Source organism: Scylla paramamosain, chromosome 7 (assembly GCF_035594125.1).
Source record: "Scylla paramamosain isolate STU-SP2022 chromosome 7, ASM3559412v1, whole genome shotgun sequence".
In the NCBI taxonomy this organism is placed as follows: domain Eukaryota; kingdom Metazoa; phylum Arthropoda; class Malacostraca; order Decapoda; family Portunidae; genus Scylla; species Scylla paramamosain.
The window spans coordinates 10,514,374-10,531,258 of NC_087157.1; the positions used below are offsets into that span (position 1 = coordinate 10,514,374).

At 34.0% G+C, this 16,885-nt stretch overlaps 1 protein-coding gene across 11 annotated transcripts in view; it reads right to left on the reverse strand.

Annotated features, from left to right (window-relative positions):
* The window catches only part of LOC135102060 (serine/threonine-protein kinase Tao-like), a 43,656-nt gene that overhangs the window by 12,389 nt on the left and 14,382 nt on the right, over positions 1-16,885 (reverse strand). For all 11 annotated transcript variants that reach the window (XM_064006730.1, XM_064006723.1, XM_064006728.1 and 8 more), the window contains 5 exons: positions 2,478-2,639; positions 1,963-2,070; positions 1,583-1,791; positions 1,124-1,397; positions 205-321 (listed from right to left, as the gene is read on the reverse strand). In XM_064006730.1, the coding sequence (XP_063862800.1) occupies positions 205-321; positions 1,124-1,397; positions 1,583-1,791; positions 1,963-2,070; positions 2,478-2,639 (870 nt within the window). The remainder of the gene's footprint in view (positions 1-204; positions 322-1,123; positions 1,398-1,582; positions 1,792-1,962; positions 2,071-2,477; positions 2,640-16,885) is intronic.

Sequence of the window (16,885 nt, forward strand, 5' to 3'; positions counted from 1 at the left end):
TCATGAAACCTATTTACTTCATCTATTTTCTATGTAGCTTTAAACTGAAAGGAGATTTTCTAAGACTTCATTATGTGAAATGATATCTTATATAGCTAAAATGAAATATTATAAAATAAAACAAATAAACAAATAATAATAAGAATCCAGAGAGAATGTCATTATTCTGCAACAATTATTAAAGGATAAAATTCATAATCTTACCTTCAGGCTCTTTGGTTGTTGTTTTTGTTGGAGAGCATGCTTTTTACGAAGATCCCTCTCCACTCTCTTTATGTACTCATGCTGACTACCTAATTCGGTTTGATGTTGCTTGTTCATCTGGAATATAAAAAATACTTAAATAGAACTTTTTAACTGACTACAATGTCAGCAATCCTTCTATATATTGTATTTAATGTTTTACAAGAATTTTTTTCCTTGTAAAAAAAATAAACAAATAAAAAAATAAATAAAATGAAATAAAATAAATAAATAAATAAATAAATAAATAAATAAATAAATAAAAATAAAAATAAATCCTCATGTATCTTGCAAGATGAAGGCAAGAGGTTGCTTTGAAGGTTTTAAAAGTCAATTTATCCCTTTAAGCAATGCTACACCAATACTTCCCTGTACCAAGTAGTTACAATGCCATATAAATAATGCCAACATAAGAGTGGTTGCACTTGATTGGGATGAAAGGAGAGCACTTGTTAATGCATATACAGAGGTGTGACTTTCACAGCCAAGGAGAAAAGTTCTGCATTTGGTCTGATCAGCTGACTAGTTCTGATGTGGAGAGTGGAATGGGTCATGCAAGACTTTGTTTCTAACAGCAGCAAAAGTGGTTATTATATAACACTCACATTCATAACCTATAGTGGGGATTAACCTCACATCTCTACTTAACATAATTAACATAACTTTTTAGTGATTCACAGATTCTGTAACTTGCTAATACATTTCATAATATCTGGTCCAAGACTACAAAAATCAAATACACTATTACTTTCCATCTTAATTCACTCATATAGTTTCATATTCAAAAAACCTACTTAAACTATCTCCAATGTATTTTCATTGATAAGACTAAAGAATGATCAACCATAAAAGATAGCAAATTTGTTTTTACACAACATACTTGTTCTTCCTTCAAAGCATGTATAGCTCTTTGCTGCCTGTACTCTAAATCTTGTGTCTGCTGATGATGCCTCAACAGCATTGAGTGAGCTGCTTCCAACTGCTGCTCCCTCTTGGTGAGTTCTTCCTTAAGTAGAGACTGCTCTTTTATGTAGTATGCCAGTAGCCCTCTTCGACGGAATTTCCTCATTTCTAATTGAAGATATTCATCTTGCTGCTGAAGTAGTTTTGCTTCTTCCTGTCGCTCTGAGGCTTTTAGATATTCTTTTTGGGACCTTTAATAAAAATGCACACATGAGGTTATTGATATTAATAACTTGGATAATCAAGAGATCTAAGTCATATGATAAACATTCCCTGCACTAATATAATCCACTGTAACACTTTCAAGAACCATACTGTCCATGAAGCAACATTTCTGTTCATGAAAGGAAAACAATAAAACTTAAATGATACATACTGAAGCTGAGCTTCCCTCTGTTTTTTAGGAGTATTAGGATCTTGTGAAAGCTCTTTCTTCCATTTTTCTATGTTTTCCTTGTACTGTTTCTTGTACTGTGACTGGAATTGCTTATGCTCGTTAGCATGTCTATTATTAATCTCTTTCTGAAGGTTTTTCTCAGCTAATGAACATGTTTCCCGCTTCTTTTCTTGTTCTTTTTCATGCTTCTGAAAAGTTAAATGGTTTGCAAAATTTAAGCAAGATATAAAAAGGATATATATATATATATATATATATAAAATAGTATGAAGTACTCATTGAACCTCATATTGCTGGAGAATGGAAGTAGATTACTACAGTATATTATTAACCACAAAACAATTACACAACATACTCACTTGTCGCAATTTTTCCAGTTCTTTGCTGAACTGAGTGAGTAGAGCTTCATATTCCTTATCCAGTACATGCTTATGATTCTCCATATCAACACGGCACCTCTCTTCAAGCTGAGAAAACCAATAAAATCTTAAATTTGGTTTGGATGTGAGACAAGGCAAGAAGCATTTATCATATGCATATATGTAGTGGTTAGATAAAGGATCTCTGCTGTTCACAGTGTCTATGACCACAATGGCACTTAAATGATCAACCAATCCCATGCTTCATCCACTCACTGCCTTCTGTAATACTATACTCTTCTCTTTCTTATGATGATACTTTTATTATTTAGTACAACTTTGCACAAGAGAAAGCATTCATAAGAATAATCAATAGACTGCAATAACTTCATGGTACTAAGACACATTAACCTTGTAACTGGCAGTTCCATTGTTATTTCCTGAAACAGCTCTAAAAACTTGAAAAAGTCTATAATTGATATTCAGAATTTAAAGGAATTCTTCAATTGAATTACCTTGACAAGTGCCCGCTGGTGTTCTTGACGCATGCGTTTGTACCCAGACAAAGCTGCATGCATGTCTTCTTGGAGATGTTCCTTCTGCTGCCTGCTGACAATGGACGTAGTCTTGATTGTGGCAAAGTTGCTGGTGCTTGCCTCTCCAGGGTTTCCACAAGGCTGTGGTCAAAAACAATACACAGTTTACTTTTACTGGCATAATTCATGTTGTTACAGAGAGAGAGAGAGAGAGAGAGAGAGAGAGAGAGAGAGAGAGAGAGAGAGAGAGAGAGAGAGAGAGAGAGAGAGAGAGAGAGAGAGAGAGAGAGAGAGAGAGAGAGAGAGAGAGAGAGAGAGAGAGAGAGAGAGAGAGAGAGAGAAATCAATTGCCAGGTGAAAAAATAATTAAATTTACATACAAATATTGGTGTAAGAGAGAGAGAGAGAGAGAGAGAGAGAGAGAGAGAGAGAGAGAGAGAGAGAGAGAGAGAGAGAGAGAGAGAGAGAGAGAGAGAGAGATTCATCCTTATGTTTTATATATTATGTAGTCATTTGTGTGGCACTGTATTAGACTCTTTGGCACTTTTAATGAATCACACTAAAGATTTCAATAAAGTAAAACATGCAATATGCAATTTCATTTCCATTTTCTTAATTAATAGGTACCAAAGGAACAGTTGTAAATAATTTGAAAATGATAAGCATGGCATAGTTACACAGTCACCAAGAAAAAGATTGAAATTTAACTTACAACCATCCCTTTAAAAACTCCAAGCACAAAAATCTCAGTTCAACCCATATAATTTAGTGTGTTTACTACAGCATCTACTAATAATGGCAATAGAATGAAGTGGCACAAGGCTAAATAAGAAGCTGTATGTACATGGTGAGGTGGCACATCTGCCTGGTGTGGTGTATGGAAAGGATGAAATGTCATGATGAGATGTACAATGGCATTTATAAATCTCAAATGTCAATACCAATTCTCAAAATTTAACCATTAAGATCCCAAGTGATGGTTACCAAGATAAAGGGTTAGATGCACATGGTGATGGAAGAATATTGCCTAAGTCTAAAAACTTAGTCAATGGGTGGTGATGGTGGTGTACATAGCAACAATGAAATTCCTTCCTTCCCCAACAGCAATAAACTTCCCTAGAGAAGCCACCAATTACAACAAATGAGAAAAAAATGAAGAGCCTAGTAGTTCAACAATAGGATGGCATGAGTATACTGCTATCACTGATGACACCAGTAATAGTACATGCATCTACCTCTAATGCACAGGTCAACACCAGCCCAACATCTACATCACCCACAACACCAACTGGATCACCTCTCATCATGTTATTAGATTGCTTCACTTTACTTCATCACAAACCACAACTTCATTAACCTTGTTATATGCTTTACAAATCATGTTAAGCATTAAAAGTGGCTGACTGCTTGTTGAGGTTCACTAACTACTTTTAACTCAATGATTCCATTTCCTCTTCCTCATCCCCTAAATTTGTTACACTAATAATTTCTTCAGTACTTATTCATCTCGTGAAACTGCACATAGCATCACAGAAACTGAGCATGTCAAACAGTCAACTAATTACAACCTTATAGTGAATGAAATCACTGCCATGAAGATGCTATTCATAATCATGCAGTTCAGACCTGTTTCTATTAACAATAGTTTTAAAGAATTCAACTGTGAAAAAGGATAAAATGTATAGCAAAGATGAACTAAAACAGTATGTACCTATCAATGATGTGTAAAGGGAAAGAATTATGAGGCTGCATAACTTAAAATACAAAAAAAATCTGAACAAAGCACTGATGAAAATGTAAGTTCAAATGTTTTAAAACAAAATATAGTGAGCATTCATTACTGTTGCTTCACTCAAACTGAGTAAATAACATTGCTGCCATGAAGCAATATTTGTACTGATCCTCAAGTGACAATAACCAGAAAAAGAAGTAACTTTTTCATATAGCAATGCCAACTAGTCTTATATCCAATATCTTTCAACCTTTTTTTTTTTTTTTGTTGATTATCTTTAAAAAAAAATGCCATATCCTCAATACCTTGCCCCACCCGCTATGGTCTATCACATAAAGCATAGTAAATAGGCAAGTAGGGAGGCAGAAATAAGTAGCCATATCAGTGGCCAAATGTTCAACAGATCTCTATTTTTACAATTACTGCATTACCTATAAAACCTTTACGCTTGCTAAACACAAAGAGTTTGCAGCAACCTCACTTAGCACAAATACTTCCAAATGGTCAGATGTAATCTCACTATATTCCAATCTCACAACTGCACACATCTTCACCCAAATCATGGTAACGCTGCAGTGGTCCTAAATCTGACTCCTTTATGCATGCATTGATATGCAACAAGCAGCCCCACACTACCACATTCCCTCTCTGTATGTGTTCACACATAAGCCAAAATCTCTTTACTCAAGCCCACTAACCAAGCGTCTGGAAAACATGATGCTGTAAAAAACTGGTAGAGATGCAGACCTCATTTTCCTGGTTAGTTGATATTTACTAACCTCATGCATGCACAAAATGCCTATTTTTTTTTATTTATTCTCACTGGCAATGCTGAAAGTATTCACTTGAAGTTCCATTACACTGTTTGCCCACAAGTAACTAACTACATGTATGAATGGTAGGTAAACATGTTCACAGCTGTTATTTTCATCCAACCCTAAAATTCAGATTTAACATATATCTAAGACATCCTATTAAGATGCTTAAAAAACTTGTTTTTCTATAATCATTGCATTAATTTTTGTGCTCTTTTTCACTTAGAGTGTAAAGTCACCCATGCCTAATATCAAAACATCTTTCCAATACAAGTTTCATATAATTCACATCCAATCAACTATTTATCCTTAATTCTGCAATATCTTTTCTATAATTCCATTAATGCTCAATGTATTCTACATTTAAGACTGCCCTTAAAATTTCCTCCTCAAACTTAACTTTCCAAATAAAACATCAAAACTTCATTCTGTATTATCCATGTAAAGCAGCAAATTTCCCATCATGGTGAAAAATTAAACAATATAAATGATTATAAAAATAATGAAACATGACAAATTATGGAGACAGGAAATGAATGAAAATGAAAATGAGTAAAGATACCATTGTTGTTCTTGACATTTCATAAAATTCTCATGGCTTGCCACACTTACTGTATCTTTTCTTTCTTACACAGAGTTTCTTTTGGCTTGCCTAAGATGTTATCCTACACTTGTGGGGTAGTAAATGGGTTCGAAGAATAAAATAATGATATATTTTCTATATAGAATTAAGGATGAGAAGTTTGTGTGAGAGAAACCATATAAAGCACCAAACTGTCTTGTGACTGTCGTGAGAAGCCCAGCCATAACTAGAGATGACATACAAAATATGGTAAAAATACTCCAGTCACTGAAAATCAATCTTGGTAGCAAGACATTCTTTAATGTTGTTGAAAAGTAAGAAAACATATTGAACATGTTGTGTTCTGGGGCCGTACCTATGAAGAACACTTAGTATTGTTAAGTAGACTTAGCAGTCAAAATTTTCAAATCTTACACTTAAGTATTGGGAGAATGCTTCCAAAACACTTATTCTGCCTAAGTACACTTTGCAGACAAAGAAGTTAAGTGTTATGGATGAGGTGTCTCAACTCACTTTTCCAACACTTAAGTATTTGCAATCAAGATGGAAGCACCACAACAAGGAGAGAGCAGACAGACCAATGATTTTTAAAGGCCTAGAAAAGACATTTTAAATGTGTATGAAGACACCGAACTTGTAAAAAGGCACAGACTGGATCATGAAGGGATATTGCTAGTGTGCAATATTATGAGAGATGCCATCACACCCAAGACGAACAGGAACAAGGCTGCAATACTGCAGTATTTGACTACTGGGAAAATGCAGCTCTGCAGTGGCAATGACCTTGGCTTATCCCAGCAGGCCATTAGTAAAGTGGTAGGGCAGACTTTGGATGGCCTTGTAACACCAACCTTTGTGAGATTTACAAAATTCCTAACCAATCTAGGTGACACTCAGTGAAAACAAGCTGACTTCATGGCAATTGGTGGCTTCCCTGGAGTGGTGGGAACCATACAAAGTGCACATATTAGGAACAAAAAAAAAAAAAAAAAAAAAAAAAAAAAAAAAAAAGCGTATCAGGGGTGTTTAACGTCCCAATGAACAAGGAAATAAATTCTATCTGTCTGGCACTGGTTCCTTTTCCTTGTTGCAAGGCCTTGTTTGCCCTTACAAAGGTTTTGCCACTTCTTAATCATTTGCTACTGTGACCTTCAAACCAGGGGGAAGGCTGAATTGAGAACAATGGCTACCTCTGCCCATGCCCTTCTCTTGTTTTGCACTGTTAAGTTTGGCCCAAATTTTCCTTTAATTATTTCTTTTTGTTCCTTATCCAAATTGAGGAGCAAGGCAACTAGACCTTTGGAAAAATTACAAGTGCTTCTGTGCTGCCTGCTAAGATAGCTGACGAATGTAAACAAACTGTTAAGGTACAAGCCAGAAAAAATTATTGTTTCTAATTGCAAATTTTGATCTATTTCTTATTTCTAAAATTTGTAATTCCTTTCCTTTACAATGTTAATATGTTCAAATTAACTTTCTGTGTGCTTTCAGTAGTATTTCTTTCATTTTTATAGCCCTATGTTTTTCTCTCCACTTCTTTTCATACTGGTATCCAGCACTTAAGTTCTCCCAAGAATACTTCGCTGAGCAAGTGCTCAGCATTTCTGAAAGTAGTACTTAAGAACCCTGCTCAGCTAAGTGCTACTGGACAATAATTAAGTGTAAGTGGATCAAAATACTAATTCTTTGTAGGTACAGCCCAGCCTCTGATTTCAGAAATTTTCAACAGCCAATGCAAATCATCTCTTTGTTGAGGAATCCTTGTAAACATCACCTGAGAAAGTTTTTTATACTCATCACAAAACACAAGCAGTATATCAAGATGTTTTACAAGACGGTGACTTTTAGCTTTTTTTTTTTTTTTTTTTTTTTTGATAGAATTTACTGCTCAGAGGTATTGGAAAAATTTGTCCTAAAACAGATATCTGTTCAAGGAAACTGTTATCTTAACCTCTTCATTCTGATGACTGTAATGTCAGCATCACAAAGTGGCAATGAGTTATGTGGTGAAATCTACATCAGCATCATAGTTACATTTAATTTTAATAGTTGCTGAGTGATCCCATGTTCTGTTGTGTTGGCTCTACTAGGAAATCCCATATATTGTTCTTGAGGTTCTCTTGCTCCACCCACCATTCAATCACATAAATCAGGAACACCATGCCCTACCCTCTATCCAGAGTGAAGAATTCTGATTGGTCAAGCCTACATTCCCAGCCAAAAGTTCCCCCCTCTCTGGTCTCTCTCCTTCACCACACACACACACACACACACACACACACACACACACACACACACACACACACACACACACACACACATATATATATATATATATATATATATATATATATATATATATATATATATATATATATATATATATCCTCCCCAAAAGTTCTCCCCTCTCTGGTGCCTTCCTTGTCATCCTCTCCCCCATATTTGTCTTCCTTCCATGTCTACACCCTCCTCCTCATCCCACGTCTTTCCGATCTATGGCAGTTTCTCAAATTTTTACTCCAAATAACTTGTAAAGATTTGCTATCTCCCCAATTATGGAAATTTGATGATCTATGGAACACATTCACCTCTCTCTCTCTCTCTCTCTCTCTCTCTCTCTCTCTCTCTCTCTCTCTCTCTTTTCTATATTGCTATCACTATCATTAAGACATTGTATCCCTCATTGTATAAGGGAAATGACAAAAAAGAAGGGATTGGTTAGCATAGGTCAGTATTTACATTGATAAAACCTTCCTAGCTGTATCAGTGATATCGCATCAGGTCAGTGGTACACACACACACACACACACACACACACACACACACACACACACACACACACACACACACACACACTCAGTAGAGCTATATATGTTATTTATTTATGTAAACTTGTCATTAACTCTAAAGTTCTCTATACAAGCTGATCATTACTAAGTCAATGAATAAGAGAGATAGTGTTGTTATAAATAGTCATGGTGAAATCTTCACTAATTATCACATACATGTTTTTTTTTTTTATTTACTCACTCACTTTGTCTTTTCATATGTATTATGCTGTTTCTACACATGGAAACTATACTCAGAATTTCCAAAGCTTTCATATGAAGTATAACTCAATGCTCTGGATGTAAACTGAGATAAAAGTGAGGTATGGTTTGCCTCAACTTCTCAGAATTGACATGATCTGCAGTCATTCTCTCTCTCTCTCTCTCTCTCTCTCTCTCTCTCTCTCTCTCTCTCTCTCTCTCTCTCTCTCTCTCTCTATATATATATATATAAATAAAAAATTATGCTGATACAAATTAATACCCTAAGTATAATTAATGTAAATAAATCAACAAATATACACGATGTAACTAATAAAGGCAATGGGAATTCCATTCTTACTTTTAAGTCTATCAACAAAATAAAAAAATCTTTTCTCTAATTCACTATTCTAGTAGTTTTTAATATTTCACTTTTCTCCTTTCTGGGTGCCACCTGACACATACAAGGAAAGTAAATCATATCTGAGAACAAATGAATATTAATGATAGAAAATAAGATGTTGGCAGAAGTGGTAGCAGTGCAAATATTTTCTGGTTTATCTGGTGGCAATGATCCTGTTTTCTGATGGTTCTTGTCAGTGGTGCCTATGCCTATGTTGTGAAAAGATGTATGATGATGATGATGATGATGATGATGATGATGATGATGATGATAACAATGATGATGATGATGATGATGATGATGATGATGATGATGATGATGATGATGATGATAATGATGATGGTGACAATTGTGGTGGTGATAATGATGATGATGACAACAATGAATTATGATTGTCACGAAAACAACAATCACAAATACAATAAGACATGTGCACATACACGTACAAACACTTTTTGCATAATTAAAAGAACAATTATCCATAAATGAATGTGAATATCAGTTACACATACACTACAAAATATTATTTTAGCATGAACTATAGTTCAGAAAGATGCATTTCTGTGATAAATTACTCAGCAAATTTAATTTATTCAAAGGTCTTGGCAATTTATATGACTATATCCCTATGGAATATGAATATTATGTAAGTGGAGTGACAAGTGTCAATTCAGATATTAATTTCTGCTGCCAGTTCTCCATGTGAATGATGACACCATACACCAGATGTGTACAAGGTAACTGGAGCCTGTTGTCATTTTCTGTGTAGCAGACACCATCCACTACAAACTTTAGAATAACAATGGTACCATTTACTGGTTCAAACAGTGGTCATCAACACATGTGATGGCAACCTACCAAATACATGTCATCTCAGTTCTGTAGGTAATTCACAACTGTTGCTAGTCTCAGCAGAGCATAGTGGATGTTAACTGTTGCCAGTATTTTAGATATGGTGGCACAACACAAGATAATAACAACTGAAATTTAGTATTCCTGAGGTTTGCTGGGATCACCTAACAAACTGTTGACATATGTTTAGCAAAAGTTGAACCATATATCTCTTTCATCTAACAGAAAGGACTGGTTTTTAAGTGTGGCATCTCACTACCAAAAGACTCTGATGCAATGCACCTTTATAAGACATCTAACAAACAATTGCAGGTGGCAAGCATGGCTTCAAATTTAATTCGGCTTTCAATGCAAGAATTCAAGTTCATAGCTCAAGACAAGCAGACTTCAAGTGGAGTGAGGTACACAAATTGACAAGCTATTTTTTCCTTATATCCCAACCTGAAAGTAACAGACAGGTGTCTTCATAAAACCTGAATAATTTGGACAATGCAGATCCAAGAGATATGATCAAAATGCTCAGACTGTCCATGGACAAAAGAAACAGTGAATGACTGTCATGTGCATGCAACAGGAGCAAACAGTAATTTTAGCTTGTCAGAATGACTAATGACATCTCAGTCATCATTGTGATTTGTGTTGTGCTTACTAAAAAATACAAAAATAAATAAATAAAAAATAAATAAAATAAAAAAATACTAGGCTTCCTTCTGATGTCACTGTACATCTCAAAGTTGGACAGAGAACAAACATGAAATTTTTTTTGTTAGAAATCTTAAAAATGTCCTAGTAGGCCTACAGCAATGAAATATGGATCTGAATGAGGTGCCTACGATATATGAGCTTCAAGAGATTCAGACATCACTGAAGGATGACAAGAAGTTAGGATGACACTAAACATAACCCAACACCTCAGCCCCAAAATAGTAAAGTCTTATTCAATCATGGAGCAACTATCAATGAAATTACTATCATCATCATCATCATGTTGGAAAAATTCATGCAATCCTCACTTCTGATATAAACATGCAATGTTGCTGTCAAGTTTGTGGCCAGCTGCTTGATCCCACCATGACATGCTTGCTCACTATGCATTGGAAACACAGTTTTCAGTTACATGATTGCTACTTCCTATCTTTCCTATTCATAGATTTGGCTCTGTGACTTGTCCTAAAATGGGTTGAAGACAAAAGTTTTGACAAGATGGAGATATAGAGCTAATCACAAACGGAGTTTTATATGCATCAGAAACAAGACTTTCAAGAAACATTCCAATCACAAGAGAACCACTGTGAGCAGTGCATTATTGCACAATGTACATTGTCTACTTTTATCAGGTATAGCCTAGGAACTTTCTGATCACATTATATATATATATATATATATATATATATATATATATATATATATATATATATATATATATATATATATATATATATATATATATATATATATACACAGTGGAACCTTGGTTCTCAAACTTAATCTGTCCCTGAATGCCATTTGAAATCAAAAATGTTTGGAAACCTAAACTATTTTTCTCATAGGAATTAATGTAAAATGGATTAATCCATTCCAAGACACTTGTCCACCCTGTCTTAGCAGCTTATGACAGTCACTCCCACTGCTAAGATGGCCACTCAGCATCATTTCCAGCTCAGAAATTATTTATCCAGAATGAACATAGTGACTCAGAACTCATCAGAAGATATTGCTTAGACAGTACAGGTATTCTCTTTGTCATTGATCTAGTGAGGGAAACCTTACAGATTGACGCAGAGAGAAACAACCCACTTACTGTCAAAATTAAGGTGATCATAACACTTAGACATAATGTTGCTGGGAAAAGCTATTGGGAAAATGCAGTTGTGCAGTAGTGATGGTGGTGTGGGTAATCGAGAGAGCCACAGGTGACTTGGGATTACTTCTGACCCAGTTGAACCCAGTCTGTTTACAATGAGGCTCTTCAACAGGATCATGTTGATCTTATTCCGAAGACTGAATTACTGTCTAACCCAATGTGTCTCCCCTCCAAATATATAAAATATGTTTCTCCTTCAAATATATAAAAACCAAGGAAATATTTTTAGAAACTATAAATTAATTAATATTAATTAGTAATAAATGGCAGCTTTTGCTATGTCTTTTAGTATTTGAAATCAAGTAACTTTTGTCTGAGAACCAAATTTTGGTATGGGAACTGAAGCAATTGAGTTCAAAATTTTGTTCAAAAACTGATTTGTTTGGAAAGGGAGGCATTTGGTAACCGAGGTTCAACTGTGTGTGTATATATATATATATATATATATATATATATATATATATATATATATATATATATATATATATATATATATATATATATATATATATATATATATATATATATATATATATATATATATATAAGGGTGATGTCTCCACAATGGAATGGAATGAAAATTGATTTGTTTGGAAAGGGATGCATTTGGTAACTGAGGTTCCACTGTGTGTGTGTGTGTGTGTGTCCATATATATATATATATATATATATATATATATATATATATATATATATATATATATATATATATATATATATATATATATATATATATATATATATATATATATATATATATATATATATATATATATATATATATATATATATATATATATATATATATATATATATATATATATATATATATATATATATATATATATATATATATATATATATATATATATATATATATATATATATATATATATATATATATATATATATAAGGGTGATGTCTCCACAATGGAATGATTGTGGAAACAAAGCATCAACACTATTTATGAAAATGCAGATAAACACCTAAATGATTCAAGAAAAACCTCAAAAACTATGTATGCATTATTGTTCAACAATATTTCCTAGTATTCTAAAAATTCTATAATATTTGTCTCAACCAATATTTGTCTCATGCAGTGCTGAGATGCCTAATTTTTAGTGAAATGTTTATCTGGTTACGTTACTTGAACACTTACAATTAAGAATATGTGATTATATTTTGATATATTTACAAAGGGTTACTTTCACCTCTATCAGTCCCTTACCTTCAACTTTCTGATAATTAATATGCTAAAAAAATTCTTCTTAAATAAACTTCAACTAGGCACACATTATTTTTTTACCGAAAGCACTCCAGTTTTCCTATCTTAATTTTTTTCACATTCACCCTTCTGCATGTAAACTGTTCACCATTCTCACTTACTTTGCAACTCTATTCAAAAATTCATGTTATTCCACCACATTTAATTTCTACCTCATCATGATGAAATCCAAGAATGCAAACTTCCTACCCTCATCATCCACATGACTTTATGACCTGTTCCATCCACATCCTCGAGAGCACTGAAAGATTCCTATTCAATCCTTCCCTTTACAACTTTTATTCCAACTCCTTTTCTGACATCCAACAGTTTCCCTCCTTGCAACCACTGTGTCTATGCTTATGGTGCCTTCTTATGGATACATGCAGTAATCCTATATTATAGCAGACCACAAAACAATGCACAGTTCTGGTAACAAATCAAATAAAGTTCTAAGTTGAATAAGAGATTACACAATGCTACAATTACTTTCTAATGTATTAATCTATTCGATAAAGTTCATGATTTAATATGCTATTTACTATAACTTTATCATGAAATGTCAAATTAGTTTTATTTTTTGGCTTGTGAATACTGATAATAATCACTGAGGGGGAGTCAAGGTGTCATACATGTTTTATTGAAGGTCAGTAAGAAAGAACATGGACAATAATTATTTTGTTAAGGCTCTCTCTCTCTCTCTCTCTTTCCTTCTTCATAATAATTAGGTCTATCATCCACCTAATATGATGACTTCCTTGAAAATTCCTCAGGAGTATGGCAATGACATCACAATAAAATATTTCACAAGATACAAAACAATCTGGCTCACTTAGACTCGCACAAAACCTTTGCTGTCAAGTACATTTCAAAACTGAGCAACATTTTAGTACACTTTAAGACTGGGATGGGTAAGAACTGAAAGGTTATGACAGAATTATTCAGATGCTGCATGAACGAGTGATTCTGTTGGGGTGAAGAGCCTAAGATCAGCTTTATCAGTGTTAATTTCTGGCACTACTAGAGGCATTGTTGAATTTAATACAATTTCCATACTCCACCATCAGAATCACTAAATAGTTCTCATTTCACTTGTCACAACAGCCATATCAACTGATTCTTTCTGTAAGGTGTGTCACAGCATCTTTTTCTTTTTTTTTCATTTGGTGTCAATGGAATCATTCTGTGGAAATGAATTTTAAGGTTTTTTAGAACCCATCCATATGGTCAAGCTTTGCTTGACAAACTTTGCTCAGTGACATCAGAAATGGAGAAACATCAAGCAAAGATTCATACAGGTTTTCCCTAAAGTTTAACGATTTATCGAGTCTTTGCCTGTTCTGTACCAAAGCTAAGCATTGGGTATGGCATAAAGGTGCTGCCAGATGCACGGACTTACATTTCTCAGTAGAACCCACAAACTAGCAGTTCTCATTTTCTACTCTCAATCAGAAGACATGTCAAAGGAACAGTGTTCCAGAGAATTAACTCTAAAGTTAAAAGAGTTGTACTGACAACAACTTGTGAGATGTTATAAAGGAGCGCAACTTTCTTCTTCCAGGTTTTCCAATCCACAACGACTTGCACCACTCCACAGCTCCTGCTTCAGTCAAAGCCAGGATCTCACTATCCAACCAAAGTTGTCTGAACAGTAGCATAAATACATACACCAGGCTTAGTACACAAAAAGGTAAAATTTGCTGAGTAAAGCTCAACAGTGTGGACAAAGCCTTAGCCAGAATCTGAGGAACCAAACCTAAATTGAGCTGAGTGGGGAATGTGTGTCTGGTAAAACCAACAATTCTCAGGGATCCTAATAAGGACACTGTAAATGAAGTAACAGCCAAGCAATTAGCCTCTATAACTTTAAATCATCAGCAGGACAAATGCTGGAACTTAGGAGTCTCCACCTAACAGCATGTTCACAGTGATGACAATTTCTAATTGTTTTCATCCTGTAGATTTCTTTTGCCTCATACCAAACTTATGAAATAAGAGACCCACTATAAAATCAATAGTCTGTTATAACAAACGACAACTCTGTGTGTGTGTGTGTGTGTGTGTGTGTGTGTGTGTGTGTGTGTGTGTGTGTGTGTGTATATATATATATATATATATATATATATATATATATATATATATATATATATATATATATATATATATATAAAACTTTCTTCCTTCTTAAAAGAAAAAAGTCCCATTCCTTCCTTTAAAGTACGGTATAGATAATAATCTTCAAATGGAAGAAATTTACTGTAAAAAAGAGCCTCATCAATAAGTTTCAAACATTTGAAATTGAATTTAGAGAACTGTACAGTTAGTAATTCATAGCAAGTATATAGAAATATACATATTAAAAAATGAAATAGTAAGAAATAACAGGACAAACTTTATGCAGAGAAATTAGTCAATATATAATTCCTCAATGATTGTGCTGTACATCCACTGAATTGGCCTAAAACCCTAAACTCCACTCCCCTATTTGCCTCCAGCCACCTTCTACTCATATGCTTATCCAGAACTGGGCATTCACAAGAAGCAACAATTAAGCCCATCATACAAACAAAATGAGTGCAGCTAACAGCAACCAAAGCATGTTAGTGAGAAAACTCTCAGAACACATGAGTCTATCCATATAATAGCATTCACAGAATTTAAACATTTTACATTTAAAAATTATTTTTTTGAAGCAAGTAACTGCAGTGCTCCAAAATCACTAGTTTTCTTTTTAAAAATCAGCAATTCACTACTTGCAAAAAGGCCTTTTATTGCATTCCAGTAGAACATCTTTAGATATAGCATGGAAAGCATTGCACATAAATTTGTAAGCATCAGTTTCTCCAATGCTCTTGCAACAGGAAAAACATTCTAAGGGTCTCTACTTCTATATACAAGAGATTATTAGTTCAGGGAAGGAGGGAGGGAAATGCTGTAAATCATTAAAATTTCTTTTATGCCAATGTAAGGGAGGGAGGGGACTCCTGATGCTTTAATGACATGAACATTATTTTGCAAATATTCCATATGATTTAGTCTTAAGTATCTACACACCATGCTGACATCCCCTTTACAGAAGGATAGCCAATATGAGTGTATCAGATCAATGCATCATAACTTAAGTTTTCTTGGGACTGTTATGCTTGATCACACTGCCTACATGCTCATCAGTCTTTGTTACATCTTCCACAGGCTCATCATGAGGTAAATCAAGCTCACTAGAGTAAATGTACTGAGAACCACACCTGCCCCATGTTAGGAATATGGTGAACTATTCCAGACATTGTGTAGTCTAAATGGTCAAATATAAAATATGCTCCAGTTTTTCTGATTCAGATGTACTGAGTCTCTCATAAACCACATGTATCTATTTACCAAATGTGAAAGGAATAACTGAGAAAAATATACTCAGTTAATTTCATATAACTTCACAGGTTTCTTACTTGTAACAAATAACAAGTATAAAGATCATCAATTACTCATTTGTCACTTATTCCATTTATCTACTTCATAAAGAAGTAGATATTTAATGAAAAAAAAACCTTATCAAAGGTACATTAGCAAACCCAAACAACCATGTTTTTTCCACTACATAAATTTCTTAAATTTACCCCTCTTCTGTAATCAATTGTCATATTCTCAACCTTAATGAAAATGTTGTATACTTTCTCTCTAACAACTGCTATATATTTCACATACCTCATTTAACTCAATACTAGATTTTCCCATTTCTTCACAATACCAGGCAATTTCTTGGGCAATACAGTCAGCCACAAGTCTCTGCTACCCTATCCACCCACTCAAGTAGCTGTGGCTACCACGGAAAGTAAGTTCAGTACTAATG